At 43.9% G+C, this 16,109-nt stretch overlaps 1 protein-coding gene across 2 annotated transcripts; it reads left to right on the plus strand.

Moving 5' to 3' along the window:
- The first annotated feature begins 372 nt into the window (after positions 1-372).
- Positions 373-11,028, plus strand: LOC115161051 (tumor necrosis factor ligand superfamily member 11). Of its 2 annotated transcripts, none has more exons than XM_029711738.1 (4): positions 373-692; positions 2,993-3,028; positions 8,523-8,682; positions 8,864-11,028. In XM_029711738.1, exons 1-4 carry the CDS (start codon positions 498-500, stop codon positions 9,325-9,327), a joined length of 855 nt encoding a protein of 284 aa, XP_029567598.1. In that variant the 5' UTR covers positions 373-497; the 3' UTR covers positions 9,328-11,028. The 2 variants fall into 2 exon arrangements, with proteins under 2 accessions (XP_029567598.1, XP_029567599.1); XM_029711739.1 differs by having other exon boundaries at positions 376-692; positions 8,523-8,658.
- Positions 11,029-16,109: the final 5,081 nt, after the last annotated feature.

The raw sequence follows: 16,109 nt of genomic DNA on the forward strand, positions 1-16,109 counted from the left end.
CCGGTGTCATATCCGGTGTTATATGGTGAATCCCTCAACAGAGATATTTGGGTTGGGAATGACTTCTCTAATGAGACAATTCATCAACTAGGGAACATTTACTCTGCAAAGAAAACCTTTAGGGTAAAAATAACTGCCAGACTCCTATGGTCATAAAGTGCTTATAACTCTTTTTTATCCAGCAAATGTCCCCATACCAATCATTCCATCGCGGCAGGAGTGATCTTGGGCTGTGTGTTATAAAGAGTCCGGTCTAGTTTAACCTGTTATGGCAATGTGTGTGTGCGTGCGTCTTGACAGGCAGCACACACACACACACACACACACACACACACACACACACACACTATACTAGAGATTACTTTCGTCTGATTGGCTGTCTCTCTACAAAGGGAGCCGCTAGTCTTCTGCCCACCCACTGTTTATAGCTCTCCTCGGTCAGAATTTCCTTCCTTCCACTCAAAGTAGTCTATTCATCCAGAGCACCAGGTCTCACCATGGCAGCTAATGATTACCGAGGCTACCTGAGGAACCACTCCGACACAGAGAGCGCTCAGCCCCGCTACCACACGTCCCATGGCTCGGAACCCACCTATAGACCGCTTATATTCGGAACTCTTGCTGTTATGGGATTGCTGCAGATTGCATCGAGTGTGGCGATCTTGTTACACTTGACAGGTTATCTTCAAGAGGTAAGACACTTTTCAAGGTGCACAACGGGTGATAATATAACTAGGCCTATGCGACACACATGCGAGTTGCGACACTAGTGCCCGTCAACATTTTAACGTGGAGCTGCGGGTTGCCTGCTTTCACTTTGATTTTAAATAAGCAACCTAACAATAGCCGTAACAATATGAATATGCAACATTGTCGTTTATTAAATAGTTGTCAGTTCCGCATTGCTTTCCTGGAATAGGCTACCAAGACATATTGCAGTTTGAAGAGCACAGGTTTGAACCTCGCAGGTTCAGTTCCGGCTCGCCACTTCTTGAGAAACTTGCGGCTGATGAGCGTGAGCACTTTCTTAGAACAATCTGTGCTCTGGGCTGCAAGTGACCGTACTTCTTTCTCTGGGCTGCAAGTGACCGTACTTCTGTGAACTTGTCCCCAACAGTAAAACAAGCTGTCAGCGCTCTGTTTTACATAGCCTATCTATCATCTATCTATCATCTCTCTGTACTGCTGAGATTTCCCGCCCAGATTATAGGGAGTTAACAGTTATTTCGGCAATACAGTATTTTCCATTTGTTACAGACCTTATCAAAGCAATCTCCCGTTTTCACAACAATAAATCTCAACAGCGAAAGCCAGGCAGATGGGGATAGTGAACATACTGTAAAGCTGTCATTCAAGCAATCTTGTTTGTAAAATACAGCTGTTTTTACTTATTGCAGGCATTTTTGGGGGTGTTTACTCTGTTATTTGAGGTTTTTAGAGGTATCCGTTGAATACTGAGAATAAACAGATGTTTCTTAAAGTTTATTATGTAGTTTGGGGAGGTGGGCTGCAACAGTTTATAGCCAGGTTTCAGAAACCCACCAAGAATCTCTCCTAAAGATTTTTAGCTGTTCTGAAATTCAAAACAAAGTTCAAAAATACTTTATTGGCAAAATAAAATACTACATTTGTATTGCCTAAGCAACCATATACAAAATAAACCTGTATCACTTCTCTTATCTCCAGGTCTTCTCCAGGCAAGCCATTAGCCCTCAGCATAAAGAGACAGAATAACTTTTCAGTGACATTTATGTGCTTCAGTGCCAGTCAGGTGGCTAACCTGTCAGCTACCCCTATCACCATGCACAATCAGTCTTGTATAAGACAGCATTAACATTCGGTCTGGGTTGTTATTTTTTCTGTATGGTGGTTTGTGGAGTTGAATGGTTTCATGTTTCAACAAGCCAAACAACAAGAAAACATTTCAGTTCCATCACGATGCTCCATCAGTCTTCACACGCAGGCCTAATGAAGTCCAGCATGTGGTGTGTGTGTGTTTGGAGAGAGAAAGAGAGAGAGCGAGCATGCTGCAGAATAATGTCAATGTTTGTTTGACCCATCTTTTGCCATAAATAAAGTGTTGTGGTGTGTGCCGGTAGCTTGTTAACTCCTGGAGACAAGTCAGAGTAGGAAAAGAGAGAGTGTCTTAGAGCTGTATTTGGCACGAGGACCAGGTTGTGTTAGGAAATGGATGCAGAAAGAAGATCTCTGCTGTGAGCCATCAAACTCCATATTAAAAGTCTCCCATTCAGACTGGCCTTCCCTGGTCCTGCAGTGAGAAAGCATCTGATTGGGCTGAATTAGCTTTCCACTCAGCGAAGAGAAAGAAAAACGAGACACTGAGCCGTTCTCTGAATAAACGGTCCTCCCGACGACAGACCCATAGGGTAGCACTTTAGACTGGTGTAGTACCAGATATTGGTACTACACCAGTCTCCCTGTCTGAACACCTGTAGGAGTTACTGTATCTGATGAGGGAGCAGGAGGCAGCACAGCTCCTTGCCTCAGGAGGAATGTGCTGCTGAAGGCTGTTTCTAAACACTCAGACTCTGAGGGTCTGAGAGACCAGGATGTACAGGACATCTGGTTCTAGATAGAGTTATAGGGATGGGAATCAGGATGGGAATGGGTATTATAGGTAATGGTTGAAGAGGTCTGGTGATGACCAGTACAGAGAAATGGCACCTGGAACCTACGGATACAGTGCCTCACTAGACTATATGTCCATGCTAGAAAGCACAATAATGGCAGGGATGGAAGTTGTAGTTATAAAGTTCAGTTCTTACAATATGTCCTCTTTAACCATTTGATCAATTCATGTCATTAATGGTTGGCCAGAGAGTCAATTCACATGGTCTTCGAGGTTTCAGTCAATTCATTGTGACACCCTTGGGGCTACCTGTCAACAATGTGTGTGTTTTACTCTGATAGATTAGGGGGATTGTTAGGTAATATTCGTCTTCTTAACGCCAGTGTTTGTTTCTGTTTCCAGGTAGACATCTCCTCTGCCCCACAGCAGCCAATAGAGGTGAGTTGACCCCTGTCTGATCATAATAACCAGCCCTCTCATTGGTTCAAAGAGGGTTTTTAACTGTATGTTGTTCTGTACTTCCTGGTAAGGTACAATTAATAGGCATATGTTTGTCATTAAAGCTCAGGAGATTGTCGGATGACACTTTATATTCTAATTTTTTTTCAGATGGTATTTATCTGGTAATGTAATTAAGAAGGTAATTGCTGTTTTGGAGGAAATACCAGATAAATAGGCTAATTACTGTGAAAGAGGATTACATAGATACATACAACTTTGGGGGGGGGCAAATAATTTGTCCCCCCCAAGTTATATATACACTATATATAAAAAAGTATGTGGACACCCCTTCAAATTAGTGGATTCGGCTATTTCAGCCACACCCGTTGCTGACAGGTGTATATAATCGAGCGCACAAGCATGCAATCTCCCTAGACAAACATTGACAGTAAAATGGCCTTAATGAAGAGCTAAGTGATCTTCAGTGTGTCTGTCCACGAGCCTAAAATCACAAAGCGCAATGCCAAGCGTCTGCTGGAGTGGTGTAAAGCTCGCCGCCATTGGAGCAGTTCTCTGGAGTGATGAATCATGCTTCACCATCTGGCAGTCCGACGGATGAATCTGGGTTTCGTGGGATTCCAGGATAATGCTACCTGCCCCAATACATAGTGCCAATTGTAAAGTTTGGTGGAGGAGGAATAATGGTCTGGGGCTGTTTTTCATGGTTCGGGCTAGGCCCCTTAGTTCCAGTGAAGGGAAATCTTAATGCTACAGCATACAATGACATTCTTTACGATTCTGTGCTTTCAACTTTGTGGTAACAGTTTGGGGAAGGCCCTTTCCTGTTTCAGCAATGCCCTCGTGCACAAAGTGAGGTCCATACAGAAATGGTTTGTCGAGATCGGTGTGGAAGAACTTGACTGGCCTGCACAGAGCCCTGACCTCAACTCCATCGAACACCTTGGAGACGAATTGGAACGCAGACTGCGAGCCAGGCCAACATCTGTGCCTGACCTCACTAAAGCTCTTGTCCCTCAGCAATGTTCCAACATCTAGTGGAAAGCCTTCCCAGAAGAGTGGAGGCTGTTATAGCAGCAAAGGGGGGACCAACTCAATATTAATGCCCATGATTTTGGAATGAGATGTTCGACAAGCAGGTGTCCACATACTTCTTTTTTGGGTGGACATAAGACTGTAAAAGCACCAGCAAATCAGCTCCAAGGGATTTTACATTTGGAAATTTGCTCCAAAGTATTCCCACGCATAATAAAGAGATATACGGTATGTGATTGCATACAAATGTAAACAAGGTTTGAAACTATTATGTTTTAGTCAAATATTATCTGTTTGGGGTTCTTGCGGTCAATTTGCAGTCTACAAATTATTTGTATATTATGTTCCGGGCCCCTGACCATCCACTCAAGAAACAAAAAAGAAAAAAAATTGTCTTGCTGTTGAATCTAGTTGATGATCCCTGATCTACAGGATATAAATTCCAAGGCTCTGTTTCCTTTTTGGCTTCATTCATTGATTCTCTGACACGTAACATCCTTGTCCTGTGTGTGAGTTAGCCTATGGCAGTCCTGTTTGGTCAAACCAGAATATCAGTAAAAGCTAGGGGAAACTGCTGGGTAACCACCTTGGTGTGCATGTTCAGCCATTGAATTTCACTAAGGGAAAAAAAGTGTTACAACATTCCACCTTGTAGGTTGAGTAAAGGCATTCCAACAATGTTTTGATGCAAGGCATTTCCTCCTATAAGTTGCAAATAGGAAGGAACAGTATTATCAGCATGGGGTGGTGTACAATTCAGTATTTAAAACTTTAAAAACAAACTTTTATATTAAAACAAAAACAAGGTAACCCATTCTCAAATTTGTGCTATGTCGTGCTGTTCCCATGCTTTTGTTTTTAAAGTGAGGAGCAGAAAGCTTGTTGTGCATACCCCAGCAGCTTTACACCCTATGCCAAATCCAGCTTCAAACCCTAACCCCAGTGTGGTCTGGGGCCTGTAGAGAGGTCAAGCCAGTCATCACCCTAATAACATGAGGATTGGGGGGGTAGGTCTAGAGTCAGTTTGGCCTGTAGTTTGCTGTACTGTAGTGGGGCACCAATCAGATGATATAATGGTTTGGCAGAGGCAGTTGCAAAGTCAGTTTGTCTTGAGTAAACCTTTGCTCATCAGTAACAGTGGTATATAGTGGTGGAATGCACCATTGTTGAGGTCAGACAGGAGTTTCTGTAATTACTTCTTGGAATGTTCTACCATCTCTCTGGCACAGGTTTCCACCGGCAACAGCCAAATCTTTCCAGGAAGTAAAACACAAAGAAAGTTAGCAGCTCTGCTTTGCTCTCATTGCCCCAAAAGAGTGCTTAGACAAACCACTCACTTTGCTCTGTCCTGCCTTGGACTAAGGAGGCCTTTGTGTCGTCAGAGTGACATCTCGGACAGGGATGGTTCCCATGCTGTAGTCTCAACCCTGGTCCAGCCTCCACAGTGACATCTCAGACAGGGATGGTTCCCATGCTGTAGTCTCAACCCTGGTCCAGCCTCCACAGTGACATCTCAGACAGGGATGGTTCCATGCTGTAGTCTCAACCCTGGTCCAGCCTCCACAGTGACATCTCAGACAGGGATGGTTCCCATGCTGTAGTCTCAACCCTGGTCCAGCCTCCACAGTGACATCTCAGACAGGGATGGTTCCATGCTGTAGTCTCAACCCTGGTCCAGCCTCCACAGTGACATCTCAGACAGGGATGGTTCCCATGCTGTAGTCTCAACCCTGGTCCAGCCTCCACAGTGACATCTCAGACAGGGATGGTTCCCATGCTGTAGTCTCAACCCTGGTCCAGCCTCCACAGTGACATCTCAGACAGGGATGGTTCCATGCTGTAGTCTCAACCCTGGTCCAGCCTCCACAGTGACATCTCAGACAGGGATGGTTCCCATGCTGTAGTCTCAACCCTGGTCCAGCCTCCACAGTGACATCTCAGACAGGGATGGTTCCATGCTGTAGTCTCAACCCTGGTCCAGCCTCCACAGTGACATCTCAGACAGGGATGGTTCCCATGCTGTAGTCTCAACCCTGGTCCAGCCTCCACAGTGACATCTCAGACAGGGATGGTTCCCATGCTGTAGTCTCAACCCTGGTCCAGCCTCCACAGTGACATCTCAGACAGGGATGGTTCCATGCTGTAGTCTCAACCCTGGTCCAGCCTCCACAGTGACATCTCAGACAGGGATGGTTCCCATGCTGTAGACTCAACCCTGGTCCAGCCTCCACAGTGACATCTCAGACAGGGATGGTTCCATGCTGTAGTCTCAACCCTGGTCCAGCCTCCACAGTGACATCTCAGACAGGGATGGTTCCCATGCTGTAGTCTCAACCCTGGTCCAGCCTCCACAGTGACATCTCAGACAGGGATGGTTCCCATGCTGTAGTCTCAACCCTGGTCCAGCCTCCACAGTGACATCTCAGACAGGGATGGTTCCCATGCTGTAGTCTCAACCCTGGTCCAGCCTCCACAGTGACATCTCAGACAGGGATGGTTCCCATGCTGTAGTCTCAACCCTGGTCCAGCCTCCAGAGTGAACCCTGCTCTAGGCTTTATGAGGTGTGAGGCTGACAGGTCCGTTTGGCTCCTACTGTGTTATCATAGAGTGTGTGTGTGTGTTGTGACAGTCTTCCCTGGGACCAGTGTTACTTTGCTGATAAATTTGTGTTTTTTTAAAAGACCAGGCCTTACTAAGAGCTGTCATGTCTCATGTTTGCTTTTGTTAGGTGCCCTTTGATTTGATGCAGGATCGAGCCAGGCTGGGCCTACAGTGGGACCTGTGGTCAGCCTGATGGCCAGAGGGTCAGAGAGCACAGGATACTCAGAGCTCAATGGGTTGGAATGGATGACTCATGGCTGTTGTCTATTGTACAGTGTTGCACACTATTGTGCAGTGCTGGGCTGTAGTCTTCTATTGCACTGTGGACTGAACTGTGTGAAAGGTGATACAATAGAGTAAAACAGTATAGTACAACACAGGAGTGGATAACTATAGTCCTGGATGGCCACACACAGAGTGTACTGGTTTTGACCCTTCGCCTCTAAATCAGTGACTGATTCAGACCTAGGACACCAGGTGATGGGAATTTGGCCAATAAATGACATTAATGAATGACATTAATGAAACAGAAACAGCCGTAGGCCTGGGTCTGAATACACTGAAGTAGTAAGTTTTATATAGTAGACCAGTAACCATCCCAGCTCTGTATCTATCCAGCTAACGTAATCCTCTATTTCCTGGAAGGGGGTATTGTGGTCGAGTGTCTCACCACAAATCAAGGCCAAATGCCACAGTGTTGGGCCAGGGGGAGTTAGACCATTATTTCGCCGTAGCCTTGGCCAGACTTGTTTACCCTGTCTAATTCGAAACCACTTTTCTGTAAACATGTTTAAACGCAAATGGTTTTTAGCAGAGAGACAGTACTAATCTTGGACTCAATGTCTACAAGTCTGTCTGCTCCTGTTGTTTTCTGAGTAAATATAGAAGACTTAATATTAGTGTCATGCAGGTGCAATAATGGTGCTGCAAACCACAGTGATGATCATTTCAGGGCAATAGTCTGTTTTATATTTAATGTTCTGTGCCATCTCTATTCAGAGGTGTTGTGTGTGGTTTTCAGGAAATGTAAGAACATTCTTCCATTTCAACATTGGCTGGGGATGGAGGGGAGATGGCATATCAGGCATACCAGGGCTGATCAAAATGTAGGAAATTACAAAACAAGTTGAAACATCTACAGGATGTCTCTGTTCTGGAAGTAAGTGTCTCTAGCAGACGGTCGGTCTTCACACGGACCCGTTCAGTCAGGCAGGCTGGGTAACTGTCTGTTTACCTGCATAGAGACTCTGTTTTGTTTGTCTATGTGCTGCGTCTTGTCTCCAGTCTGTGTACTATAGCTCAGACTGGTGATACGTATGTCATCGCACCACTCCAGGGTTGAATCTAATCAAGTTGGAAGTGGTGCCAGAACTGTGAAAGGAACATCATCTGAAAGGTGACATTAACCAGCAGCCCTAGGGTTACAGAACCACACCACAATGACTGGTGCTGCTTAGAGGTTCACTTGGCAGAACTACTGGGAGAAGTGTGTGGGAAACACATGCAAGCACACACACAAATTAAAATAGACAATGAAATAAGCATTTGTTGAAACATGTCGCAACTGCTTAGAAAGCATTATGATTGGGCTAATGATAAATCACTTCCAGATAGTGGGTTGCAGCTGGACGGTCACTCACTCTGTCTGATTTGAAGGGAAGGATGTCAAACTACTGTACAAGCTACACTACAAAATGACCCTGTGGTATCCATCCTTCCTCTCAGTGACTACTTTTTTAAAACTGTTGATGCCGGAGTTCCCAGGCCTTTACAGTTCCACCCTGCTCTGGCATGTGTAACGTTCCGTTGAGGACCATTTCCTTTCCATTTCCACAGGAAGTGCAGACAGAACCGATCCTTGCTGACGCCCTGAGGGACCCAAGAAAAGGCAGACAACGCTGCAAAAACCAGGGGAGGGAGGGGCTTCCATCAGCTCATCTACCAATCAAAGTGACCATCGACTACGTGAAGAGTAAGCTCATAGAAGTAGCCAACAGTAAGCCACAGTTTACAGCTAGATTAGAACTAGTCTACTGCAACCAATATTCATTTTACAGTACAATGGCAAAACTATGTGACAGATCTTTGACTGACTGACTGACTGATGGATTGACTGATTGATTTATTTGCTGATTAGTTGATCAACTGATTGACTTGCTGATGTATTATTGTTCCAGAGGGGGAGCTGAGAGCAGCTATGATCCATTGGGACGAGGCGCAGGGCCACCTGAAGAAGATGCGTTACCATGACGGCCGTCTCCTGGTGGATGAGCCAGGCCTGTACTACGTCTACGCCAAGACCTGTTTCCGCTACTACGACCTGGAACCTGAGACAGAGCCCAGCGACGCCCCTGGACACGCCCTCGCCACACCCCAGACCGTGGACGTAAACAACGCCCAGCTCATCCAGTACATCTCCCAGGAGAAACACACGTCCTCGCCCAGCAAGTCTGTGGTGCTGATGAAGACAGGCAGCACCATGCGCTGGAATAACTCTCAGTATAACATGTACTGTGCCCAGCAGGGCAGGGGGGTGATGCTACAGCACGGGGACGGACTGTTTGTTAACGTGTCCAACGCCTGGATGCTGGACCCTGAACCGGAGGGGACGTACTTTGGGGCGATCAAGATGGGGAACTGAACCCACATACAGAGGAGGAGGATGTGCTACTGGATGTTCTGCAGGCGTAACTGCCAAACAACCACAGAGAGAGACAGAGCACTTAACTGCATGTGAGATTACTGAATTTGTGTTTGATTTGTTTTTGTATTGAAAAGGGTATGGGCTATGTTGCTCTTCACCAGATAGCCTTCTTACCCGATAGAGAATGAGGATAGGCAGTTATTTAGATGAGGTGTTATGGATACCTCTGGTCACTCACTAGGCCTTCAACAAACCACATAATATGCCGTGCACACATACTTTAAACAAGACAACCATTTTCCTTATGGTCCAAAACTACACTGGATGCTTTTTAGTAGACTTTTTTATACAGCTGATTTTATACAACATTTTATCAACCACTTAAGATTGTTGATATTTGTCATTCCAGGGAGCGCTTTTGAAAATGTTTGTACAATGTTTTTTTCAAGCGTAGTAGTATGAATCCTATTGAGAATGTTTCTGTTTATCGGCTAACGACACAGTCATTCCTCATCCCTAGCCTGGCCCCTCATAGTTTACTAAACATTGTCATCGTCTTGAACAGAAGCACAGCTGGGGTACTTTGTTTTTAACTGAGTAGAGTTTTCACCAATCATGCTCCTCGGTCTCTCTTGGGAAAGGATGAAGTGGAGGTTAGAGGGTGAATAGGATGTTATTCAGTAGTGAACACAGTACTATTGTCCGTTCAGGCAACATTTAACATTACATAATGTGCTGTGTAAGAACAGATATAAAACTGTTCATTTTTGTTTTCCAAGAAAATACAGAAAAGTGAGTACAGAAGAGGCAGCTAATGGCTCCATAACTGCATTGACTTAGTTTATCCAGGAGAGACTTGGTGTAATCCCTCATCACAGTAACTGCATTGACTTAGTTTATCCAGGAGAGACTTGGTGTAATCCCTCATCACAGTAACTGCATTGACTTAGTTTATCCAGGAGAGACTTGGTGTAATCCCTCATCACAGTAACTGCATTGATTTAGTTTATCCAGGAGAGACTTGGTGTAATCCCTCATCACAGTAACTGAGGGGAACATGGTTGTGGTTTGGATCAAACGTTTGTTTTCTTATTTTGATTTGTTTTTCCCCAAACTACATAGTATTGAACTCTCCTTGCCCTGTCTTTGGTGGTTTATACGAGTAATGATAATCAAAAACAACTGATGTAGCGACGCAAACTGAAGATAGCTGGCCTGTCTTACCGTAGGGGACGAGAGCAAATATTCTTGTCTTTATGAAACTAGCGGATCCAGATTGACTTTGGTCCACCTTTAATTTATAGTTTCTTTTTTTCAATTTACTCTTCGAGAAGGTAAATGGGAATATGCACTAAATGTATTTATTTATTAGACATAAAAATGCAGATATGTACCATTGGTTAAATGATCTGTCTGCTTTAAAATCATGTATATTTTATGTCTGTATTACAGTAGGCAGTACTTAGTTTATCAGTAGATGCGCTTTTTTTGTTCAAACACAGGGGCTTAATGTTGAAATCTGTATTTATGTATTTTTTATTTTGACAATTCTGTGTGCACTTGCCTAGCCGAAGCAGAATATACTGTCCATCATAAGATTGTAGCAAACTTAAAAAAAAATCTTCATCTTGTAATTTTTTTCAAAAATGTGATGTTTATTTATGTCAGTTTAACTAATAAAATCATTACTTTTCTATATAGGTTTGACGTTTGTTCGATTATTTTATCATCAAATCAAAATCAATTTGTCACATGCGCCGAACACAAAAGGTTACCGTGAAATGCTTACTTACAACAATTTAGAGTTTAAAAAAGTAAGAAAAATGTGCTAAACAAACTAAAAAGAAAAACAGTAACACAATTACAAGGCTATATACAAGGAGTACCAGTACCGAGTCAATGTGCTTGGGTACAGGGTAGTGGAGGTAATATGTACATGTAGGTAGGGGTAAAGTCACTGCATAGATAATAAACAGAGAGTAGCAGCAGCATATGTGAAGAATGTGAAGGAATGTGAATGTGTGGCATCAATATTATATTTATTTAACTAGGCAAGTCAGTTAAGAACAAATTCTTATTTACAATGACGGCCTACCCCGCCAAACCCGGACGACGCTGGACCAATTGTGCGCCACCCTATGGGACTCCCAATCACGGCCGGTTGTGATACAGCCTGGAATCAAACCAGGGTCTGTAGTGACGCCTCTAGCAGATGCAGTGCGTTAGACCGCTGCGCCACTCAGGAGCCCACATATGCGGGCGCGACCGTGTGTGTGTGTGTTTTGCAGTATCAGTGTAGTATGTGTGTGGTTAGAGTCCGGTCAGTGTACATTGAGCCTGTGCAAGAGAGTCTGTGCAGAAAAATATATTAAATAAGAATAAAATAAGGTGGTCAATGTAAATAGTTTGGGTAGCCATTTGATTAACTGTTCAGCAGTCTAATGGCTTAGGGGGGGGTAGAAGCTGTTAAGGATCCTTTTGGTCCTAGACTTGGCGCTCAGCTACCGCTTGCCGTGCGGTAGCAGAGAGAACAGTCTATGGTTTGGGTGGCTGGAGTCTTTGACAATTTTTAGGACCTTCCTCTGACACCACCTGATAGAGGCCCTGGATGTCAGGAAGCTTGGCCCCAGTGATGTACTGGGCCGTCCACACTACCCTCTGTAGTGCCTTGCAGTCAGATTCCGAGCAGTTGCCATACCAGGCAGTGATGCAGCCAGTCAAGATGCTCTCAATTGTGCAGCTGTATAACTTTTGGAGGATCTGAGGACCCATGCCAAATCTTTTCAGCCTCCTGAGGGGGAATAGGCATTGTCGTGCCCTCTTCACAGCTGTTTTGCTGTATTTGGACCATGATACAGTAAGTCCTTAGTGATATGGACACCAAGGAACTTGAAGCTCTCGATCCACTCCACTACAGCCCTGTTATTGTAAATTAGGGGCGTTGTCTGCTTGAAACATGTAGGTATTACAGTTAATGTCCCGTTGGTAGGATCTGGCTCGTCGACCTCTGTAGCGGCGTCTCCCCTTCTTACAAATTACGGGGATTTGGGCCTGGTCTGGGAAGAGCAGTATATCCTTCACATCCGATTCATTAAAGAAAAAATCCTCGTCCAAGGTGAGTAATCGCTGTTCTGAAGTCCAGAAGGAAACGATGGCAGAAACATTATCTACAAAAAAGTTTAAAAACAACAGCACAAAAAAACCCATAAAATAGGTCATGACCCGTAAAATGGCGGCCATCTCCTCTGGCGCCATTTTAACATAAATGCATAACGCTATGAATCGTAGATGATGTGTCACATCATCCTTTACGGACTTAAACAGAAAGTTTAAAATGACATGTGACCAAACCAAAGGTCTACCCTGGTCATTCCCAGCTCCAGTCATTATACCATATGGTGTAACCCTCGTCTTTACCCTACAGCTACTGTCATATGGTGTAACCCTCGTCTGTTGTCATATGGTGTAACCCACTCTCCCAATAACTCAGTGTAGATATCTGAACCACAGGGGACCTGGGGAGTAAACAGAACCAGATTGGAGACAATGAAAATGACTCACATTCATTACGTTTATTACATGGGTGTGTTTGGGATATGTGTATGGAATATACTGTACATGTAGTGTGTGTATGGGAAATGTGGGTGGTTGTAGTGTGTTCCTGGGGTATGTGACCAGAACAGTGAAGCTGGTTCTCTGGGTCCGGTCTGAGAGATGTTTAACAAGCATATGGTCTGGAGATGACTCTTTTCTTTACACTTCCATACAGAGGGACCTCAAAGGCTTGCAGCACGTTGCTAAACAATGCCGTCCCTGTGTTGATGATGGAGTGATTTGTAATGGAAAATGTGGGTAAGGTGTAAATGGAGTTGTTTAGGTTGAATTACAACATTTCTCTCAGAGAGATCTGATTTCTAGGATTATATATTCTGCTCCAAAACGGTCCCACTCTTCTCATATTAAATCTGTCGGATAACAATTGCACATTTTTAGGGAGGTTGGTTCCTGCATATGAGAGGTTGTGCAGTCAGAAAAGGTACTTTGGCGCCAAGAGACTGTTGTTCAGAAATTGTCAAACCCTTTTAGACAAACCATGCACTTCATGAACAATGCTTACAAAGTTTCACAATGTTTGGCAGCTATAGTACCTTCAGCTCTCTGCACACTTTAAATGTGCGTTTCACAAGGGTATTGCATTTGAATTTTAAATAGACTGAGGACACACTTCCACAATGATTCATTATATTTTGAAGTCACTTGATTTCCCAATGTCTGGAACTGACAAGAAACCATTAAAATGTGTTGTGTCAGTAAAATTTGTGCCAGGCTTGCCCAAAACGTGTGTGCGGGCACACACACACACACACACACACACACACACACACACACACACACAAAAAAACAAAAAAAATACATAAATATCCACATTTGGCAAAGCTGAAGAATTTAGCATCTCACTTTATTGGGCTCCCAAGTGGTGCAGCGGTCTAAGGCACTGCATCTTAGTGTAAGAGGCGTCACTACAGTCCCTGGTTCAAATCCAGGCTGTATCACATCTGGCTGTGATTGGGAGAACCATAGGGCGGCGCACAGTTGGCCCAGCGTCGTCAAGGGTTTGGCTGTCATTGTAAATAAGAATTTGTTCTTAACTGAGTTGCCTAGTTAAATAAAAATAAAATTGTTCACATACTGTATGTAAAAGCTCTACAGCAATGAAGGGTCATTTGCCAAGGCATGTCAATATGGAATTTACACTACAGGACATAAAACCTTTTACAGTCCTTTGAGAGATGCATTACAGCTGACTGGCATTTTCACTACGTCTCCAGTGTGAGGGAGTTGACTGTTCCGTGACTATATACTAAATACACTCCAAAGACATATTCAACTTGACTCATGACTATTCCAAATAACTGTTAGTTCTTTCAGGTCACAGACATGATTTTAATGTCTCCTCTATTGAAGAGAATAATGTCTCAGCTGAGAGGTGGAGTAGGTTTGAAACACTAGGGGTGTTTTGTAACTACGGGGGTGTTTTCCTCAGTAAATATCAGAGGCATTGATACAGCTTCTCCTCTTGCCATTAGAAAACTATGGGTGCTTGACTTAATGAGGTTCTGTGGTATGGGGGAAATAGCTGATTACGAAGCAGCTGGATGCTTTGTTATGTACCGTCAGGTTCTTTAGCAATTTGCACGGTTACACACACACACACACACACTCACTCCTCTGGCGCTGAGTCAGCGTGGCCAGCTATTTTCACAAACTATGCTCTCTGGTTTTGTCTTTGCCCCAGTAGAGCCCAGACATAGTTGGCTGTTTGAAGCTGACATTTTTACAACTGTGATAATACTAACATTAGTACAATTAAAACAATAACAGTGGGAGATTTACAGGACGTTGTGTAGACGTTTGGGCGTGCGAATATAAGAGGACTGTTAAGGGCCCTTGTCAGAGCCTGGGTGAGTTGATGACGTCTACGTACATATATATATATTTATATATATCTCAGGACAATGGAGCTCCAGTTGGATGACTACTTACTGGCCGACTCCTTAGATGCCCCTCGGGGATTAATAAAGTTGTATTGAATTAAAGTTACTCATTAGATGGACGGACTACAACTGATAAATCCGTACAAGATATGAAAGAGGGGTTTACGATATGTGTGTCCTCTCCTCACCACCTGTTGGGCTTAGCAGGAGCCTGTGTGGTCTTCAGTCAGCCTGGTGAGATCATGTCTACATCTGTCCTCATCTCTGTTCCTGTAAATCTTACAGACATGTCAGTAGCATTAGTTATGGCTTCAGACTGCAGAGCATCAAACCAATATGACATGTCTCCATCACAATCTGTTTAGCTTGGATCGAGGTTTACATTTATCACAAAAAAATTGGTTTGGGTTTGATACACCCTCAATATTTATTTCAATGACATTTTAATTGAACAAATTCCATAAACAAGTCCCTGAAAACCCCTTGTGCTACTTTTTGTGATCAATTGCCCACAGACAGACATCTGGAAATTATACCCAGAGGTCTTTTTGGGTTGTAATAATGTCAAAACAGGAAAGCGTGGGGTTCACACACACAGAGAAAGAGAGTGGGAATCCCCAGTTGAGTCACACAAACATGTTGCATTAATCTCACTGTAATCCCTGGATCAGGTGCGCTCCACTCAGATTAAATAACAACCGGTGACTAAAACAGTCAATTAGTCAGTCAGACACTTCATGTGCTCATCTGCATTTCAACCTACAGGTAATTGACAAAACAATGGAAACACTTGAGTAAATGAGGGATACAAAGTATATTGAAAGCAGGTGCTGTTCCTGAGTTAATTAATCAATTAACATCCCATCATGCTCAAGGTCATTGTTTTGACTACCATAGGATGACAATGCCCCCATCCACAGGACACGAGCGATCACTGAATGGTTTGATGAGCATGAAAACAATGTAAACCAAATGCCATGGCTGTCTCAGTCACTAGATCTCAGCCCAACTGATTCTGACAGCGTTTTCCACCACCATCAACATTCCTCCAATAGAATTGCACACACTTGTAGAATCTATGCATTGAAGAGCTTCTGGCTCGTGGTGGACCAACGCCCTATTAAGACACTTTGTTGGTGATTCCTTTATTTTGGCAGTTATTTGTTGGTCTGTGATCTCAGCATTGTGTGAATGAAAGGCCGGGGGCTGTAAAAGGTTGAGTGTGTGTGATGGTGGGTCTGGATTGAATGGTGATGTACTTCCTTTTACTATCAAACAGCTAAA

Source organism: Salmo trutta, chromosome 24 (assembly GCF_901001165.1).
Source record: "Salmo trutta chromosome 24, fSalTru1.1, whole genome shotgun sequence".
In the NCBI taxonomy this organism is placed as follows: Eukaryota; Metazoa; Chordata; class Actinopteri; order Salmoniformes; family Salmonidae; genus Salmo; species Salmo trutta.

What these genes read in the sequence shown, in the direction of transcription:
- LOC115161051 (XM_029711738.1), top strand. Translation starts at nt 498, where the DNA reads ATGGCAGCTAATGATTACCGAGGCTACCTGAGGAACCACTCCGACACA. An exon ending in CCCCACAGCAGCCAATAGAG is followed by an intron (nt 3,029 to 8,522) that starts GTGAGTTGACCC and finishes CCATTTCCACAG; the next exon opens with GAAGTGCAGACAGAACCGAT. An exon ending in GCTCATAGAAGTAGCCAACA is followed by an intron (nt 8,683 to 8,863) that starts GTAAGCCACAGT and finishes TTATTGTTCCAG; the next exon opens with AGGGGGAGCTGAGAGCAGCT.